The sequence below is a fragment of the Schistocerca americana genome, chromosome 1 (genome assembly GCF_021461395.2).
Source record: "Schistocerca americana isolate TAMUIC-IGC-003095 chromosome 1, iqSchAmer2.1, whole genome shotgun sequence".
NCBI classification, from domain to species: domain Eukaryota; kingdom Metazoa; phylum Arthropoda; class Insecta; order Orthoptera; family Acrididae; genus Schistocerca; species Schistocerca americana.
Genome location: NC_060119.1, coordinates 562,613,756 through 562,636,054, shown reverse-complemented (window position 1 = coordinate 562,636,054; position 22,299 = coordinate 562,613,756). Strand labels below are relative to the sequence as shown.

General features: G+C 38.5%; 1 protein-coding gene across 1 annotated transcript in view; it reads right to left on the bottom strand.

The window, feature by feature from the left end:
• Positions 1–1,722: 1,722 nt before the first annotated feature.
• The window catches only part of LOC124606416 (ATP-binding cassette sub-family D member 3), a 100,344-nt gene continuing 79,767 nt past the window's right edge, over positions 1,723–22,299 (bottom strand). The window contains exons 13-15 of the mRNA XM_047138401.1: positions 15,909–16,184; positions 7,758–7,919; positions 1,723–4,224 (exon numbers count right to left, since the gene is read on the bottom strand). Coding sequence (XP_046994357.1) covers positions 4,147–4,224; positions 7,758–7,919; positions 15,909–16,184 — 516 coding nt within the window. The 3' untranslated portion in view covers positions 1,723–4,146. The remainder of the gene's footprint in view (positions 4,225–7,757; positions 7,920–15,908; positions 16,185–22,299) is intronic.

The window sequence follows — 22,299 nt, the reverse complement described above, 5'->3', positions numbered from 1 at the left end:
GTAGTTGAGCTTCTGGAGTCCATGTTAGTGTCTATTTAACCAAACTTGATGTAGAATGGTGCGGGTGCAGAAGTAACAGTACCTTGTAGCCTGGGTTCCATTAGTCCAATGTTTTCTATATTTTTCAGCATGGCCAGAATGCCTGGTTCTAATAACTCAGAAATGGTAGTAAGACCTCTGACAATCTTAACCATAGTACAATAACCCGACAGAGCCCAAAACTTTGAAAACAAAAGTGACCAGAGCTAAGCTACAACAGATTTACTCACAGCAGTTTAAGCCTAGGCCTGAGTATTTCCAAATCCTCTGATCCTGGGGTCAACACCTACCAGTTCACAAGCTGATCAGATGCCAACAATATGATCATTTACCAGTCAATCAGCATGTGTGCGACACACAATGCATCTGTGTCTAGTGTGGTTTGGTGAGGAACCCATCCTTGTATGTTCTCCACAAGGCTATACCTCAAGATGGTTACTGTTTGTTCAAGAACAGCTTTCCAATGTTAATTTCTGGATTGGATAGTGGGATGAACCCCAATCAGTTCCCTTACACTCACTGAATTGTACTTAATGACAGTAAATAGCCACATTTCACTTCCGAGATATAAAAGAACACAAACATCAATGTGGACTGTAAATATATAAATTCAGTAGAAAGCAAAGAATCACACTAGGCAAAAAATTAGTCACTTCCCGGAGGCATCCCACTAAAGCTGTACAGCACCGTTTATAGTGACGATAACGGCCTTTTTTTTTTGGCAAAGAAGAGAATTGAGAAGCTCCTTCAGACATGCCTTGTCCAGCCGAAGTCACTCATCTAATTAGATCCACACAGCTCCAAATTGTGAGGTTGTTTATTCTATGTTTCACCCACTAATCTAAATCTCCCAGACATTTTTGTGGGATTAAGGAAACCTGATTTAGCAGGCTAGTTGTAATACAATAAGGTGCCAGTGTGTCCATGAAATCAGGAACATAAGCATACTCATCACTTCACTTCAATGTTATGGCTCAAGTCAACTGCCAAGGCTCACATGACGACCTGGTACCAGTTCTTCACAAACTACAGTAGTCGAAACCAACCAGTGTGGCCTCTTAGGCAGAGCCAGTTTAAGGCTCAAGTGATACAAGTGGCTGATGACAGTCACATGAAGGACTGGAAAAATACTCCATGATCATTGTAAACTGATCCCACTAACCTTTCGAATCCTAATCTGACTTCGGGCCTACAGAGCGAGTGTATCATTACAATAATAGGACATTCAGAACTTTAATATTTAAATGTATAGTAGGGCAGATCACTACTCATTTATTAGCAAAGGTACTGAGTAGCAGACAGGCATGTGGAAAAATGTTTATACTTTGTATTGTCTATTCTATTTGCTTTCTTTCTTTCCCTAGCTGCCAGTCTGATGTACAATGGCTCCTATATTTCGTCAGTAGAGATGTATCTTCACATAGGTACTGAATGACCGTATTATCTAACTTCCAAACAGCAGTTTTCCAACATAAAAGTATCCCAAAAGAATAGAATTACCCACCTTCTGCTTGCTTGTAGTAGTATTGTTGTTGATTATGTAAGTTTTGTTAACCACCACCAACGCAAAATCTGTATCAAAATTATAATAAGATTTAAAGTCCTTTTGGCATCTTTGATTTATGTCAAATGTAAAGAACAGGACGCAAATTATCGATTTAGAAACTGGCAATCACACTTACATAAAAAATAAAATATTTTTTATTTGTAGCATACATATAAACACAGCCACACATATAATATTCTCTTTATATAAAATGGAATACTATGAAAAAAATTATGCTGTCTTCAAGAGACAACAGTGCAGTGAAATGATATTTCCAACATCAATTTGATGTATCACAATTTGCAATTTATATATTACATGACGCTGATTTCCATAAAATTAATCAAATGTTGGAAACAAAACAATTTTTATAAATAAAATATATCTGTACAAAGATATTGCATAAAATTAACAAAAATAATAAATGTCAACAGAATCATGATAATTTACATAGTTCACTTATCAATGAGAAAATACACAACAACTGTTTGACTAAAACAATAAGGATCACAGCATCAAATACATCACATTAAACTTTGTTCTGCTGTATAAAAAGCACTAAAGACATATCAGAAATACCCCAGTCATCTGAATGACAGGAAAAAAAAATCAAACAAGGCACACAATCTGATTATGGTTATCACTATGCAGTATTTCTCTGATGAAAAAAAAAATCCAGATTTCAGTGTACATAATCATACTAACAGCAAATATATCAATGACATTTGTGTTAATAAGTACCATTCTGGATAAAATCCGTCATATTAAAATTAGATGACATCACAACATTATGAGCCACATAAAAATAAGATTTCTGCCAATGATCAAACTTGCCCTTATAAAATATATGCTGCCCATTTCACTAAAAATGATACTGGTCAGTGTAAGTGGTGTTTCTTTTTTGTTTTATTTTTTAAATCAACAATGTCAGGTAGTCATGGTAAGACGTTTGTCATAGTTTCATTCCAGGCAGCAACTGCGGTAAAAATAAAAGTAAGTTCCAACTTTGTAACTGAATAAAAACTGAAGTTGTGCCAAGAATACTTTTAAGTTTTAAAAGCTCATGCCCTTCAGACAGCACTAAACTATCTAGTTTTGTTTGTCCTAAAACATACAATGCATCCTTTCACTGTTCATTTAAAACAAGCAAATGTTTTTACACAATGAGTATGAAAGTAAAATAAGATGGTCTGTCAGTATAACTAATGAGCAAATTGGCACACCTAGCCTGCATTGTGAGCTGGGTAGCTATACAATCTCTAGCCAATTTTTTAATAAAAAAATAAATAAAAAACCAGAAAGGAAGTCCTATTATAAAGTGTAGCAACTGCAAACCAATAAAAAAGTTTACCCTGTGCAATATATCTAACAATAAATTGATTCCTTGTGGCAAGAAAATGCTCCGAATCAGTGGTGCAAATACTCTTACTTTAACAAAATCTCCATTCTCTCTTTAGATAACAACTGAGTGTGGCTGATAGCCCACTGAAATTCTATGTATAATCTTTTGAAGACAATTGACTGAGATACAATGTCTGTTTAATTTTTAAACAGATTCAAGATTTTATACAATAAAATAAGACCCAATTTATATATTACAAAATAAACCTTGAGGAATGAATGTAACACAGTAGGTAATGTTTCCCAATTGTGATAGTTAATACAACTTATTTTACCAATCATTAAGTGCTTCAAAGGTAAACTCATACAGCTGCTGTTCTCGTCTATTTACTAAAACTTGACATTCCCCTATCACCATCCTTCTGCCAAGGAGAATATGCTTCAAGTTCAATTAGCACAACAGGAAAATACTGTAGCAATGTTACAAATAGAACAGGAAATCAGAAAGAGGAGAGCTTCAGTTATATAATGTGTATTAAAACTGAACTGAGCACTGAAAACGCATTTTCACTCTTAAAGTATCCTTTTCCTTTTTCTTCCCCTTTAAAAAAAAATTATGGCAAGAAAGATGGCTACAGTTACAAATGAGAAGAGCTGATCCTGTTGATACCTTTCTGTCCATCTGCATGCCCATGTTCAAAAGTATACTGTCCCAACAACATACATAATGAGCTCACTTCTTGTTCCTCAAGAATTTTTTCTTGTACATTCTAAAAGTTTAGAAACATTTGTTCCATATTGTAAATATGTTGCACTATCTTTGTTTTAGTGTCATTAGTCAGCTGAATGAAACCTGTCACTCCATAATACTTATTATGTTTCCTCATTAACAATGAATTTATAGCACAATGATTCTATCATTAAAGGGACTCACAATTATGCCAGTTCTTCCAGGCAAAACAACTATCCAACATACTGCTGAATGAAGACTGATATAGAAGCCAACAGTTAAACAGCTGTTGAGAGTTATTTTACCCAAGCTATTTTTTTTTATTTTTATCAGGTTCAGTTCTCCAACAGATGAAAGTGAAGTAGACACAATTAAGTAATTTCTGTAACAGAGTTTTTCCTTTGTGTAGTTTCCTATTGGCACTCTCTGTATACAAAGTTACACAGCCAAACCAGGCCAAAACGTTTCATCACCAGTTTGGTTCATCCTTTCATGATCCAAATTCTTGTGTATCCTCTTCAATTGGCTTAAATTCAAATGATCCTCTGCCATCCATGTGTAAGTAATACTGAAAATTTAAAATGGCAAATGAACAGCAATTTTATTCCATTCACATTAGACACATAAGTGAAATCTGAATAAGGAAAGCTGGTAATTATTATTACTGTTGTTGTTTTGGAGCATTAAATGACATCAGTATCCTTGAATGAAAAAATTGACAAGTGTGATGAAAATCCATCACAAAAAACATTTTTAAAACCCAGCTGTAACAACAAACAAGGATTCATTCAAGATTATCCATATAATTTTGATAAAACACAACAAAGTAACTAGATAAGATCAAGGATAAAATAACAGTTCAGACAGAGTTAAAAAGGGGACAGATTACTGTGGCTAGGCGACTACTTAAAAATAATGGCCTAATGGGTGACCAAGCCACTCTGCAACATATTTTGGGAATGAGTCCTGATGACATACAAAACATTAAAACACAAACCACACTCTTCTGACTACAAGTTAATATACAGGGCAGGTCCCATGGAAGGCCACAGTCTATTCTCAAGCCATCATATAAAACACACACAATTAAAATACGTTGTGCAGACACCCATGTTCCACATTGTTGCCACATTGGTAGCTCTTTGTGACAGAGGAGAAAGGTGTGTGTCAGTGGGCAATGTATCAATCTTTTAAGGACCTCTACTTCACTTAGTCATGATCAGAAGCAGGTAATGCATGGTCACACTGAAGGTTTCACAAATAGCAGCTCATTACTCCTCACTTCCAGTGATTGAGCCTCCCATCAACACATGGTATTACGTGGTGACAGCCTTGCAGGACGACTGAACAAAGATCAGGAGGTGGAAGGGAGCAAGTCGTCTTGGCAGCGCATTAGTGGCCTGGAACCCAGCAAACTTTCCTGCCTTTGCAAGTGAAGGAGAGCACCCTGCACTTCTTATCCTTTTCTACTGGCTTCGTGCCTCTGACTAATAGCAAGAACAACACATTTGGAATCTTGCTCCAGTACCCTCAGGATAGCAAACAACTCCACATAATTGGTAACTGCTCTGGGAATCTTACTCTAAGGGCAAAGTCAGGTAACAGGATGGAGCTGCTGACATAATACCAATCTTTGTTCAGACTAATAAATCCAGAAGGTGATTTAAAATCTCAAAAGATTTAAATTTACAAATATAATCTGGTGTACAACTCTTTTGTACAAAAAGTAACTCCAGCCTCGTTAGTACTCATGGAGATCCCCTACTCCACCCCTCACTTTGGACCGTAATGTCCTCCACCTCTAATGACTGAAGACTCTTCCTCACATGGATCCCAATGACCATGTTGCCCACCGAAGGTTGCAGAACAGACATTCTTGTGGTGGCTGGATTGGAGGTGGAGACCAGACAGAGCCCTGTATGCTTTATGTAGCACAAAGAGAAGATGTCTGAATGGAAAATGGACATTCACCAGCATCTACCACAAGCTAGGAACTGGACTTGGGTGATAAGCCTAATGCCCTCTTGGTCAATCATAGCCGGCATTTTGAGATATGAAGGTCTCACAAACCCATAAATCATAAAAAAATGAGTCAGTGTGTGCAGCTGTAATAATACTCAATGTATATATGACTCTTTTCTTTAATCAAAGTTAAATAACTACCTCAAAGTTATTAGAATCACAGTACAACTATCTATGGACTAGAACGAGGGAAAGACTTAATCATGACATAGATAAGAAATCATCCTAGAATTTGCTTCCACCTCTTAAAACAAATGATGGAAAAAAAAAAACCCGCTTGTATAGGGATTTTTAAGCCAACAAATTTTTGTAAAAAGGGGGAAGCATCTTAATCAGAGCCTTGTTACAAATTTCACCACATAGGTCCATGCACAGATTGGTATTAAATTCAATTATAGGCATGAGCCATGCACATATCTAAGGTATTTTTAAATTACAAAGCAGTGTAAGACAAATAAGTCATAGAAAAATGATGATAAACTCAAAACATCACTACATGTGCTAGTGTAAGAAGTCGATTGCCTTCCTCAGGACAAGAAATAGTTTAAGGAATTTTTAGTTGGCTTCATTGTGAACTAACAAGATATAATCTGTGAAAATGCTTACACTTGCTGCTTAAGAACTGACAGGGGAAAAAGTGATTTCAACATTTGGCACTGTGTTGCAACAATGTATCTGGTGTAAGCTGTCGCCAACACACTAGTTGGCAAACAAGAAGGCAGAAGATTGATTAGAAGGTGCTGGATCAAGTGTGCCTATCACGAGGGAGACCAGAGAGACACCCACAAGCAACAGGCCCCCAACGCCCTCTTGACACCATGTATTTAGGTCGCCGCTGCTGACCAGGCCCGCCCGCTAGTGAAGCCACTGCTCAACAATGTTTTTGTGTTGTCAGGACTCTCAAAAGTGCCTTCCTCCAAAATAACAGTCCAAGTTCAAGAACAAGTGGAAGTCACAAGGTGCAAGATTGGGACTGTATGTTGGGTGATGAATCTGCTCCCAACCGAACTGTTTAAGGTTTTGAGTGACAGCAGCAGAATGGGGATACATAGTCATGAAGCAACACAATGCCTTGATTGAGTATTCTGTGCCTTTTGTTTTGAATCATGTGCCAAAATTTTCTTAACATTTCATAGTATCATACAACATTGATGTTTTCATCTTTGGGAAGGAATTCAACAAGCAGAATGCCCTGTCTGTCACAGAACACAATGCACATAACTTTTTTGCTGATAACACTGTCAAGAATTTTTGTTTTTTCTGGGGAGTGCCTCCACTTCACCGACTGTTTTGATTCTGGAGTGACATGACCGGTCGAAATTCTGTTTAAGGATTCATCTCTCTCATCACTGTATTGGGTAAGTAATGTAAAAGCACTGAGAAGTCACTTCATTTTGTGGACAACTTTTAAGAATTTTTGAAATGTAATGGGGAAACAATATGCGAAAATTTAAGTGATTTGTGATAATCTCATGCAAAACAGTTTTTGAAATTTTTGAAAACTCACCATAAAGCATTCTTATTGTCAACTGCTTGTTTTCATGAATCTTCTCATTCAGTTTCTCAGCCAAAAAATCATGGGGAACAGAAGGCAGCCCACTCTGTGCTTCATCATGAACATTGATTTGTCCATCATTGAATTGTATCACCCCCTTTCTCACCATTCCATCAGTCATCACATTTTCACCAAAAATCTTTACAAGCTGACAATGAATTTCAGGTGGCTCAACAGTCTTTGTATTCAAAAACTGTATTACAGAATGTACTTCACAGTCAACAGGCTCAGAGATTATCTTCAAACATTTGGAACGGTCACTAACAAATGTAAACACAACAACCAGCTGTAATGGCATCAGTGGTAAGACAATGAACCAGAGAGATGAGTGTGAATGCATGGAGCTGCAACAATGATGCTTTGGAGTGGAGGGGGCGGGGGGTAGAGTGAAATGGTACTTACTTTCCAGTAATGTATAGTGTTTATGGTTCTTTTACCAGTTACGTGGGAGATTTTGTTTTAAATAGTCACTGTCATCTATATACATCAGAACTCTGATAGACTGATATGATCAGTAGATATACCTCATGGTGCTGCCAGAGCGATTTCCTGTGGCTAACAGTAAACAGTGTGATGCCAGTTTCTCTGCAATACCGGTACATAGATCCTTCAACATCCACACTGACTGCTGATGTGCACTCATCCAGTATGGCAAATTGGGGAGCATGATAGAAAAGACGAGCCATCTGAAATAACAATACAAAAACTGTGAAACATGAATCTGTAAAATATATATCACTCAGTTACATAATTTACCAAGTAAGAAAGGAAGTACTGTTGAAATACCTGTGCTTAGTACAAATAACATGAGTGTGGACAAATAACACAAATTACTTCAAAAGATTTCCAGCTTTTGATACCACAATTTTGTTTTCTAGAGTTACAGGAAATGCTGACACAATGAAAGCTGTCAATGAAGAATGTAAACACAAAGTTCACAGAAAATCATAGTTCGAGAAAAAGTGTAATGGAGTTTTTAGTTTTTTGAGAATCATGCATGTTTTGTTTTGCTTTATGTTATCAGTCAGCATTTCTCCAACATTACAGTAAAAAAACATTTGGTGAAATATTAAATAAATTCCATCACATGCCTTGAAAATAATATATTTTATTAACAAAAATACACAGTCTGAAAAAAAAGGGTATCTATGCATGGTGCACAACCAGGGAAATTTAAGTCTGGATTAGACAAAGATGCATGCAAAGGGGAATAGTAAATTATTGTCAAGCAAACAAAATTAAGATCCAGAACATAAAAAGAAAGAAAATACCTTCACAAGGAAATTAATGGTGCAAAAAGGTTGATAAAATATAGGGGGAAAGAATATAAACAAACAGATCACAATCTAAAAATCTGGCAATAGTGAATGGAAAATGCAAAAATTTTCTTCTTCTTCACAGGACGTAAAAGTGAAACGTTGCTGCATATACAAATTTAATTGTGGGAATGAAGGCAAATAAATATTGAAGTAAACAATTTGCATTTTTGTGATAAATGCTTAGGGGACAGGGAACTGAGCATACAATTATTTGGAGAAATTCATACCACTTGCCTGTCCCAAACAGCAAAAATGAACTTTTGACATCTTTGATACGGCTGGACATCACATTTTTCAGGATTAACACAAATCTGATTGGCTTACTCATACATTTAATTCTTAACAACTTGTGATAGAGCAAGACTGTTGCAATTTGATCTTGGATTTGAACCAACCATGAGCACAACTATGGAAGATTGAGACGTATGGTGTGCCTTGCTGAAAAATGTATTACCTAATTGCACTACTAGGGAATTCTGTAATATCTGAGCACAATATTCTTTATTTGTGATGAGAACTTTGCAAAATGCTTTCAATAACTCTCAGTAATTCCAGATGATAAGGCAAGCATGTCACCAATTACTGACTGTAATGACCTCTTATGTAGCCTTTAAGGATTTCCATTTGAATAGCAGATATGTTTTCCCCATTTACATATCCTAGAAACAACCTGGCCTCATCGTTGCTTACTAACCTACCAACACAGTAAAAAAATTTCATTGTTATAACTTCTGGATCGTTTGCACTCTTGCCGGTTTATTCATTCGCTAAATTGTCAATGATCATATACAATTTTTTTTTTTTTTTTGTACATTTCACTTAGATAAGCAAAGTTCCAAGCCATCCCTCATCACAGAAAACAAGAAACTTCTGACAAAGACTCCTACATAATATTCTTTGGTGAGGACATGCACTTATTATTCACAGCTCCCTCCCTTCCTACAGAGATAATATTTTCACAACAAGGAACTGTATTGTTATGTATGTGAATAAAATGAAAATGTAACTCTTCTACACAGCCTGGCAAAATGTCTTTTGTAAATGGCAGCTCTCTCCATGCACAGGGATACTACATTGCTCTTCTCACCGGAGTTTATCCCACAAATGCTTAAATTTATTACATGCACTTGCTTCCAAAAAATAAGCTTGGAGCCATTGTGAACCATGTGATTTTTTGGCTTAAAGCAGTAACCGGAGGCATAGCAGAATTTCTCCCACTGAAAAATTTAAGAAAACCCAACTGCTATAAAAATGCAATGCTGCATGATGTCAGATTCACTACATCTTGTAGAAATTTACATTATTAAAGTTGTGCTATAATGATACATGGCTGTGACAATTGCAAAATTTCATAGAGCCCAAACTGTAATACAAACAAACAAACAAACAAACTGCATGTGAAATAGGCCTGTTGATAAAATATCGATATTTTTTCCACAAAATATCAATATATATTGAGGTTTTTTTTCCCTGATATATCAATATTGAAATGGTAATATCGAGTGCTGATATTTTTATCTTACTTTTTTTTTGGTGAATATTTGTAGTAGTTCTTTTGCAAGTGTAGTAGAACATAATTCTACTTTCACTGTGAGAAGGTGCCTTACTACTTTTTGAGCTTTCATCGTGTCCAATCTCTTTCTTTGACTATGTGAACCAAGTATAGGTGGCACAAAGAATAAGTCTGATTGCACCGGGGGTTGTGGGGTGGTTGGCGTGAATGGAACAAGATTTCCGATGTGAAGAAATAGCACACCAGTTTGCCGTTTATTCATATCAGCATTCTTCAAAAACAGCTGCTGAAAATATTGAACAAAAATCTAAATGACAAGATTAGTCTCTGCGGTGGGTGGAGATATGTGAGAGGAAGTGATGACGTAATCAGTGCTACCTCAACAGGAACTGCAACATTTTATTTCACCACACAATTTTGACATTACAACTGCTAGGTCGCTGACATTTGCAGAAATGAAAAAACATGGAAGTTGCTGAAGTGTTTTGGACAAATCCAATATGTGACAACTGAACAACAGACCCATTGGACACTGTTTATTATGCCACTTACACGCAGTTAGCATAGTTAGGAACGTGGTTATCGCCAAGTGCAAACAAGCATTGATTTCCTTTCTATTCTTGCTCTAAAGGGGTAAGCAAGCTGCTAGCTGCTTGATGTACAGAATATCTAACAATAAATCAAAACTTAAACATACAGCTCTAAAAATGGCAGTATATTTACAATGTGCAGCCGATCTATTTATAGGCCGGTACATAGATATTTTTTCTGCCGCAATATCGATACTTTTCTTGATGTATCTGCTGTGTCATCTGAACAAGACACAGCCAGGGCAAAAGCATCACAGGCACAAAGATGCGAGCTTTGCCTCGGCCAATTGCCAGCCGTGTACAATCCGCTAATGACTGGACGACAATGGACAGAAGCCTACTCAGAAGATAGCAGAGCAGCTCTTGCCCACGTTGTTATAGACCATTGTCCAGGGCTGATTTAGACAGGTAATGTCATTTAGTGACCTCTTAGAAGTGAACAGACAGTAGTTGTAAATTGTATTTGGTATGTACTGTGAAGTCTGCCTATGATTATTTGCACTTAGCCATTGAGGGCCTTCCCTTTTGTGTTATTGTACAAGCGATGCTGCAGACTTAATCCTTCAACTAGTCACAAAATAAGCAAACCTTTTAAACTAATTCGTATGACTGTTACTAATTTGCTGGAGTGTTGTAGAACCTTTGTTCTCCTATCCTATTACCTGACCCTGGGGCATAGCTGTGTAATAGTGGCAGGGAGAAATTGTCTTAATGGTGTGCTGCACCAGAAGCCATTTCACAGACTCACAAACTCTGCCTACCTTAACAACAGTGGCCACTCGGCCTCCACAGCAGTAGCAACGAGGTCTTTACATAACTGGCAGCGATGATCTACAAACATATCGATACATCGTATTCCTGATATTTTTAAAACTATCAACAGTCCTTGTGTGAAACATCTCTCTGTTTTACATTGTGAACTGGTGGCGTAAACACATTGAGTCATAATTCACAGAAAACATTTCACGTATAATGCCACACATTGAGCCAGACAAAAAATTGTTTTTGCTTGCTCATACATCAAGAAATGAAATGTAACTAAATTTAATAAAAGTAAGAAACGTGATGCGTACATATCCAAATTTCAGCGACTTCAGTACTACATTGTTGACTAACTTACTGGTACTTTATTTCGTAAGCAATAAATTCATGAGGAAAAAATAACAGTTTATGAGTTATTGTGCTTAGTACACTTAATGTTTTTCCCTGTTTATGACTCAGCTTATACAAAGGTGCACCAAAATGTTAGATAGGAGCTATTCAGCTACTAGCCTTACAGCATTAAATGAGCAAACAACTATTGCTCAGCATCACCCACGGGCATCTGCACCTACGAGCTGATAATACAAAATTGGCAGATTATGTTGATGCAGTGAATGTAACTGTGATTAAATACTGATTTTGAAAGGCACCCTGGACTAACAGCTGCTTCATACATAAAGTGCACTGCCAAATTGCTAGCTGAGCACAGACATAAATAATGAATAAAGGCCAACCATCTCTTTTTTAAAAAAAACTCTTGCAACACTCATCCTATCACCATCTGCAATGGAAGTAAGGTAGGAAGGAAGGGAAGGATGTACGGAGGAAGGAAGGCTAGTGTTTAATGTCCTGAGGACAATGAGCCATCAGGGAAGCAGCACAAGCTCAAATTGGGGAAGTAAACTCAACTGTGACTTTCAAAGTAACCATCGTGGCACATGCTTTAAGCAATTTAGAGAAAGCACAGAAAATCCTAATCTTGATGGTCATACTGTGATTTTAAGCACTGTTGCCCTCAACCTGATAGAGGGCAAGACCTTAGCTAATTGTAGAGATGTCCTCTTGTCAACACACGAAGTACAGTGAACTAAAATTTGGTACACTAGGAATGGTATTCTGTTAGGAAAGGAAAACATCTAAGCCATTCAGAGGTGGGCTGCTAGATTTGTTACTTGTAGGTCTGGTCAACATGTGAGTATTAGGAAGATGCTTCGTGAACTCAAATGGGAATCTCTGGAGGGAAGAAATTCTTTTTGTGAAACAAAACTGAGAAAATTTAGAGAACTGGAATTTGAAGTTGTTTGGAGAATGAGTCTACTGCCGCCAATGTACATTTCGAGTAAGGACCATGAAGATAAAACAAGGCAGTCGAATGAAATTGAGACAGATGGAAAAAAAAGTAATTTTTTAATACTTCAAAAATAATCGCCATAACTGTTAGTATATTTATCCCCACTGGGAGACAAGATGGTCAGTGCCTTCCTGGTAAAGAAAAAATTGCGGTTGCCTGCAAACCACATGTTGCCAAGATTGTTTAGAGTACGCTGCAGATGTTTCGCTGGGAAGCCCTTACACATCCTCCATACAGTTCCAATTCCTCCCCATTTCCATATTTTTGGAGCCCTGAAGAAAAACTTCGATGGCCAGCAATTTGTTTCAGATGAAGAGGTGCAAGTCTGGGTACAATCAAGGTACTATAGGCAACAGCAAACATTTTTCCATGAAGGTACCGACCATCTTGCCTTGCAGTGGGATAAATGAATTAACAGTTATGGTGATTATTTTTGAAATAATAAGCAGTCTTCCACCTGTCTCGAGTTCACCTGTCTGCCCCTTATAGGTAGTAGTTTTTCCCTCACTCTATTAGCAAGTGGAACAGGAAAGGTAAGGACTAGTAGTGGTGCAAGGTACCCTCTGCCGTGCACCATATGGCACTTGTCAAGTATGTATGTATGTATGTAATGTATATGCAGATGTAGCTGTCAGCATTGCATATTGAAGAGGCCTCTGGTGGTTTAACCCATGTCAATAGACAGTGACCTATTCGGACGGTGGGTGACAGTTACTTCATTACATCTCTTTGACTGGAGAGAACTTTGTTTTGGGTATGTTGTTGATGTGACTGACTGCAGTTTGTTACAAATCATTTTCTGCCACTAGGTCTCCCAATGACACACAACATTAAGAGCAATGCCTCCAATCTTTTCAAGAAAATGGCTGACAATAGAATAATGACTTAATTTAACTGATTAAATCTTGTCAACTGCTCTCAGTTTGTGTTGTGTAAAGGTCTCTCCATATACTGCTAGCAGAGCTAAACAAGAAAAATATATCTTGTTGGTATATTCTGTGACCTCGCAGAGCCTTCGATTGGGTGGATTACAACTTAAGTCTTTGCATGACACTATTTTAGGAAGATACAGATTGCTACTTACCAAGTTGCAAACAGGAAAATTAAAAGGCACTTAGCCAAAGCCTTCATCATAAAAAGAGAAACACACACCATTCATTTCCACAAGGAATCACACCTCACACACACAACTGCCAACTCCGGAAGCTCTGGCCCAAGCGGCTGGAGTTGGCAGTCATGTTTGTGCAAGGTGTGCTTCCTCGCGTGACTGAGTGGTGTGTGTTCCTCTTTTTCTGACAAAGGCTGTGGCTGAAATGCTTACGTGTAAGTGCCTTTTAACTGTGCCTGTCCTTAATACGTCATCTTTATGGTAAGCAGCAATATATCTGTTCCTACATTGTGATTCCCATCAGGAGTTTCCACTGTTTAATTCTGCATCAAGTGATCACTTTCCAATTACCACCATCCTTCAGTTCATGTGCACTATTGATGCTTGATGCACATAGACATTTTATGCAGCTGATGAATATAAACTGGAAGAGGGCAGGGGCGGGGAAGTGGAAGGGTTGCAACACCAAGGAGGAGTTGTGCAACACCAAGGAGGAGTTGTGCAACAAAAACGAATGTTTTTACATCTGAAAGGTGATGTATATTCAAATTTCACACCAGCGCTGCATAAGAGTGGCCGTAGTAGTACCACTATGAGGATGCAAATCAGATTTGTTTTACATGCGCACTGTAACGATCATGAGCATTAGTTACCTTTTTTTGGATGCGTCGAGTTGGTGTTAGTCAAGAACTTCTTTAAGGTGGCAAATACACCATTATCAACACAGTGCTGAGTTTGAACGAGGTCGTGTAATAGTGCTACGAGATGATGGATGTTCCTTCTGCGCTACTGCTGAAATAAGTGGCAGGAATGTAGCCCTGTACATGACTGCTGGCATTTGTGGTCACGAGAATGTATGGTTGCAAGAAGAACAGGCTCTGGATGGCCATGTGGCACTACCCAGAAGGAATACCACTGCGTTCAACATGGGGCTCTGGCGCATCATACTACATCTGCAGCAGCAATTTGTGCAATAGTAGGCACTACAGTGACACAACGAACTGTTACAAAGCAGTTACTTCAAGGACAGCTCTGTGTCAGACACCTTGTAGTGTGCATTCATGACTCCAAACCATCACCATTTATGTCTTCAGTAGTGTGAACCAATAGCTCATTGGAGGGCAGGTTGGAGGTCTGTTGTTTTTTCTGATGAAAGTTGGCTCTATCTTGATGCCAGTGATGGTCATTTGTTGGTTAGGAGGAGGCCAGTTGAGGGTCTGCAACTAAACTGTCTGCATGCTAGACGCACTGGACATAAATCTGGACTTTTGATCTGAGATGTCGTTTTATATGGCAGCAAGGGTGCTCTCATTTTTATCTCACAAATCTAGACTACAAATTTGTACATCAGTCTGGTGATTTGACCTACTGTGCTGCCATTCATGAACAGCATTCCAAGGGGTATTTTCCAACAGCAAATTGCTTGCCTACATGCTGCCACTGAACCAAACAGGCTCTATAGTGCGTCAACATGTTGCCTTGGTCTGCTCAAATCACCAGATCTGTCTCCAATTGAGCACATCTGATGCTAAGTCCAGCATCATTGACAACCAGCAAGTGAAACTGGCATGGAACTCCATCCAACAAACTGACCCCCAGAACATATAAGACACAATGCATGCACGTTTGCATGCTTGCATTCAACATTCTAGCAGTTACACAGTTTATTAATGTAGTAGCATTTTACATTTGCAATGGCATATACCATGCTTACATTAACCTTTGATCTTACAATGTTAATCACTTACATACGTTACCTAGGCAAATGTATTCCCAAAGTTTCATTTATCTACATTAATTACATTTTGGTGTTACAATTTTTTTCCATCAGTGTAGTTCTTAAGAATTGGAATACAATTTGTACTACTCAGTTTTGAGGATTATACAGAAATGAGATTATGAAGAGTGTGAGTGTGAGTGCGAGTGTGTGGGGGAGCACGCGCGTGCGCACCACCAGTTATATCGTTTTTATTTACCCTTAGACCTAGAACTTTAATTACTGTAATAAATAAAGAAAAATTAACATAATTACCGCAATTCTCTGCTTCTCTCCTCCCGAGAGCACATCAATCCAGTCAGCAATAGCATCCCACCCACCCTCACGAGTGAGCAGGTATGAAAGCTGGACACGTTCCAGATGGCGTTCTAGGTCAGCATCTGTTTTACCTCTCCGCCGCATCTCCTCTTGTGTGTGTGGGTATATCACTTGATCTCTTAGCGTTCCCAGTGTCATGTACGGCCGTTGAGGAATGTAGAAGAGCTTTCCACGTGGTGGCTTTGTCAGTGTTCCTCCAAACAGTGGCCAAAGCTGCCAAATATTTTAGAAAAAACAATACAATATCATTATCACAAACAATACACATAAGATTTAAATTTACAATATGATGGTCACTTTGAAATTTTGCAAAAAGAGTAAAGGAAGAAAAGAAGGAAAGAAGGAAAGAAAGAAAGCGTAAAGCAAATCCCTAATTCCCCAAAAACACTAGCTGCACCTCTTCTTGTTGGAGCACCCTTCAAGCGCATTCAAACAATGCCAACAGATAGTTTCTGTTTTTGTTTGGGAAGATAAGAAAATCAAGTGTGGCCAGAGCTGTGGTTTAAGGTGACTTTGGAAGGGCTATTCTAGACTCCTCACAAAATCATTTGCTCTGACGAACAGTAAGCAAGCATGTGTACTGCTGAAGGGAAAGATCCCACATATCTTGTGTTTACCCACTGAGTTCCTTGTAAGGTTGAGAATGTCATGGTTCAGCATACAAATCTGTACTAGTTGCCCAAACTTCTTCAAGTGATACTAGAGCAACAGGTGAGTCCCTGTGATCCAAGGTTCTGAGTGACCTGCCCTCCTTTTTTCACTAATCCCTTTCTCATCACTGAAGAAGGAACCAATATTTGCAGAAGCTAGCATAGTACTGAGTGCTTCTATGGGCGTGTATCGACAATACTACATGCTTCACATACTGATGATAAATAAGTACTTGCTAGCAATTCTGTCTCAATTTTGTAATTAAATGGTTTCACATGCAGTCGCTTCATTGCAAATTTAAAAAAAAAAAAATATTATGACTGTACTAGTTCTGTTGCATTAATAATACATGATTGCTGACCAACAGAAATTGCATGTAACAACTAACAAAGTGTAATCAAATGAAACCTTACTTATATTCCAATGCTACGCAGATTTTACACACACTCTACTACTATTTATAGAAACGGATATGACAGTATTACGGGAAAAATGTGTGTCAGCTGAATAACTGCTCTCTATCTGATGAATCTGTCATTTGTCCTTATTTGTATCTACTACTATGACATTAAAAGTTTTTTTCTATGCCAGTAAACTTACCGTAGACAATTTTTTTCTACATAGCTCTTCACATGCAAAATTAGTACTGCAGGTTAATTCACCAACATATGTGCCAACTACTCTATCATTGCTACTAATGATTCAAAGGGTATGTATTTTAAAAACTGTTTTGGAAAGTGTTAGCTAACGTCTATGGAATCTTGTGTGAGAGGTAAACATTTTCTTCTGGAACTTCAGTCTCCCCTACACTTCAGTGATCCATTAAGAGTTAGTGAAAGACTCCAAAGTCTGAAAACATTAGAATTATTTTATAGTGCTTTTCTACTACTTTGAGCAGACACAATTACATTAACTTCAACTTGCAAAGAAAGCTCAGTGCAGTTAAACCTCTCCTGCCAGTTCAGTTACGCCTGTGTCATTCTAGCTAACTGTCACTATCATCTCCTTGCTCATTGACCCTGGTATGCTCTGACAAGGAATCTGTAGTAGATTTGACAAGGAATCTGTAGTAGATTACAGTTACTGTTTATCACAAGCCGAATAACTAACAGATAATGCATTTCACATTTTAGTGATATAGCATGACAATTTTAGTTGTTACTTTATTTCATTCATATTGTTTGCTGAAGTGGAATTTTTAGTTTCATCATTTTATGTTGTCCAATGTACTGAAATATTAGCAGCCCCAATCTGCTAGTAACAGCACACAAACTATTAGGTTTGAGACCACAGTGCAGTTACAATGGTAATGAATATTTGATATAAAACCATGTTTGGGTATGAAGTATTTGTTAGTTTGCTCTACTTCTTTATGCAGAATTTAATTTTTTGCTTGAGTTTGGATTGTAAAAACAACAATATTTTAAAATGTCTGTTGAAAATCCTGGACAGTATGATTAAAGGGAACAGGAAGGAAGATATATACAGACTGGCCACTCAAGAAATCTAACTGATAGAATGTGGGATCATCCTGCACACTGCCAAATTAACACTGCCATGGAAGAAGAAACTTGGGTTTATTGTTTAACACAATGCCAGTGATGATGTCATGAGCACTAGCTCAGAGTGGACAAGGATGGAAACGAAACCAGTGTAGTCTTTTTTGGAGGTACTATCCTGAAAGTCACCTTTTTGTGGGATCCATGCGGATGTGTACCCAGTGAGTGGGCAGCGGTGGGAGGGTGGGGCTGAGGCGGACAGCTATCAAATTAACACAGCAAATGGCTGGCCACCTTCAGGTAGGGAAATTGTTAGTACTCCACCAGATACACGAAAGTACTAGAAATTATCATAGCTTTCAAAAGTATTAGTTTATTTCTTAGGGTGGCAAGAGGGATATGCTGAAGAAAGTTAGCAAGCAGGTTGTATCCCTTGGACCCCAGGATGAGAGGAACCCACCTGTGTGTGTGTGTGTGTGTGTGTGTGTGTGTGTGTCACAGAACTCTGCAAACTGAATGATTCTACACTGACACAGAAACTTCATCACCTAATCTCAGATATAAGGGAGATGGAGGAAATACCAGTAGACTGGAAATGTGCTCTGATCCACCCATTACATAAAAAGGGTGACGACGACTACAGAGGAATCTACCTGCTCCCGGTGGCATGCAAATTCCTCTCCGAAGCACTTCTAAACACAATAGAACCCAAGGCGATTCCACTACTTGGTGATTACCAGGCCGGATTCTGAATAGGGCGATCATGTGCGGAACAGATCTGGAGCCTAAAGGCAATACTACAAATGAGAAAACGCAGGCATACAGTAATTACATTCATCGATTATAGGAAAGCTTATGACTCAGACCACAAAACTCTCTTTGAAACCATGGAAGAATTTGGGATCTACCGAAATACCCGGAAAGTCATATAACACACACTTACAAGAACATCTTCCAAAGTGAAATTCAGGGGCGAGATATCGGAACCCTTTGAAATTAGAACAGGAGTACAGCACGGAGACCGACTATCCCCGATTCTTTTCAATATCATTCTAGGGTAAAATGCCTTGCCTTTGCGGATGATATTGCGATTATCACAAACAGGACAGAAGTGATTCACACAGTTGAAAAAATACATGAAATTTTACAGATAACTGGACTGCATATTTCATATGAAAAAAAAACCTAGTATATAGCAAGACAGCCAAAAAATAAGTCCCCGTTAATCACGAAACAAGTAACATCACACAAGTCAGCCACTTTAAATATCTTGGTGAAACTAAACAGTCACCAGGATTAAACAGAATTACCAATGAACAAAGGATCAGCAAGCTGTAAAAGGCATATAAAGTAACATGGCCCTACTATAACAAGAAACGCATTTCAACAGATGCAAAACTGACACACTACAAAACTGTGATTCTTCCAAAAGCAACATACACAGATGAAACAATTGTGATTGGTGTCACTCCAAAATTAGAGAAACAGGAATGAAAAATTCTTAGGAACGTTTATGAAGCAGTCAACAAAAACGGTATTTGGATGAAGATACCTCACAATGAACTATCAAAAGCCCAACAATAATTGAAGAAATCAGGAAACGGCAAGCAAAGATCTATACAGGGTGTCACAAAAAGGTACGACCAAACTTTCAGGAAACATTCCTCACACACAAATAAAGAAAAGATGTTATGTGGACATGTGTCCGGAAATGCTTGATTTCCATTTTAGTTTCATCAGTATGTACTGTACTTCCTTGATTCACCACCAGTTGGCCCAATTGAAGGAAGGTAATGTTGACTTCGGTGCTTGTGTTGACATGCGACTCATTGCTCTACAGTACTAGCATCAAGCACATCAGTATGTAGCATCAACAGGTCAGTGTTCATCACGAACGTGGTTTTGCAGTCAGTGCAATGCTTACAAATGCGGAGTTGGCAGATGCCCATTTGATGTGTGGATTAGCACGGGGCAATAGCCGTGGCGCGGTACGTTTGTATCGAGACCGATTTCCAGAACGAAGCTGTCCCGACAGGAAGACGTTCGAAGCAATTGATCGGCGTCTTAGGGAGCACGGAACATTCCAGCCTATGACTCGCGACTGGGGAAGACCTAGAACGACGAGGAAACCTGCAATAGACGAGGCAATTCTTCGTGCAGTTGACGATAACCCTAATGTCAGCGTCAGAGAAGTTGCTACTGTACAAGGTAACGTTGACCACGTCACTGTATGGAGAGTGCTACGGGAGAACCAGTTGTTTACGTACCATGTACAGCATGTGCAGGCACTATCAACAGCTGATTGGCCTCCACGGGGTACACTAATGCGAATGGTTCATCCAACAATGTGTCAATCCTCATTTCAGTGCAAATGTTCTCTTTACGGATGAGGCTTCAGTCCAATGTGATCAAATTGTAAATTTTCACAATCAACATGTGTGGGCTGACGAAAATCCTCACGCAATTGTGCAATCACGTCATCAACACAGATTTTCTTTGAACGTTTGGGCAGGCATTGTTGGTGATGTCTTGATTGGGCCCCATGTTCTTCCACCTACGCTCAATGGAGCACGTTATCATGATTTCACATGGGATACTCTACCTGTGCTGCTAGTACATGTGCATTACAAGTACAACACAACATGTGGTTCATGCACGACGGAGCTCCTGCACATTTCAGTCTAAATGTTCGTACGGTTCTCAACAACAGATTCGGTGACCGATGGATTGGTAGAGGCTCTCCTGACCTCATCCCTCTTGACTTTCATTTATGGGGGCATTTGAAAGCTCTTGTCTACGCAATCCCGGTACCAAATGAAGAGACTCTTCGTGCTCGTATTGTGGACGACTGTGATAGAATACACCATTCTCCAGGGCTGCTTCAGCGATTCCATGTGACGGAGGGTGGATGCATGTATCCTCGCTAACGGAGGACATTTTGAACATTTCCTGTAACAAAGTGTTTGAAGTCATGCTGGTACATTCTGTTGCTGTGTGTTTCCATTCCACGATTAATGTGATTTGAAGAGAAGTAATAAAATGAGCTCTATCATGGAAAGTAAGCGTTTCCAGACACATGTCCACATAACATATTTTCTTTCTTTGTGTGTGAGGAATGTTCCCTGAAAGTTTGGCCGTACCTTTTTGTAACACCACGTATACACATCTATAGGATAGATAACACCAGAACAGAAAAGAAACTACTCAACATCATAATGAAGAGTAAATGTAGCACGGAGTGACTAAAGGAGGCCCAGAGGGACATGCAACAGTTCAACATAGTAAATCTCCAAGACCACAATGAATGCCAGAGTAAAATCATGAATGTGAAGTTCGAGCAAAGAACAACGCAACAATCCAGTAAAAAGTGGACAGACGAACAGAAGACAGAATATTCTGAGAGAATGAAGAATTTCTGGAAAAGGAAGAGTGAAAACATCCAAAAATAAGATCATGATAGTCCCGCGCATATTTTTCTGTTGATACAATTAACTTCTTCACATAAAGTCCCGAGTTCTCTCTTTTTATTATTTTGACAGAAATTTAAAATCCTGAATACATTAGGGCAACTTAGAAACAGAGCATGGAAAAAATGAAACCCTGCATATGTGAGTTTCAGTGCCGCAGTAAGTGATCGGCCACTAAAGAGCATCTGCTCCTACATTTGTAGACTGGCAGTCATGTTTTGGTTGATGACGTTGCCATTTAATGTCACCTTTAGTCTCTGGGGCTTTCAGTACTTAACAAAACACACACTTTCTGCCTCTGGCCTGTATTGTTCTTTAGGCAGTAGTTCCAAAAATGGATTCCCAGTTTGAGATTGTATTTAGTGGCTCAGAAAGTGAAGAATTGTTACTTCATTGACTGAAAGTGATGACAATTTGTCAGATGATCGACAAGTGCTCGCAAGTGGTATCAGATAAATATATCCACTGTGCTCCAGCCAACTCCTCCACGATTTCTGTTCACAGGGAACTGTGAAATACATGGTGTGACTTAATACCTACACAGAAACTAAAAATAACGAAGTTTCAGGATACTTTAGTTGAAGTCCAGCACTCGAGCATACTCAGAATTTTATTAACCTTCAAAAATTTGTAGCTCATTGTTTGAGCTTTAACAGCTATATTTATATGTCTATATGTAATTTCCTTCATTAAAGGAAATTGAAATGAATA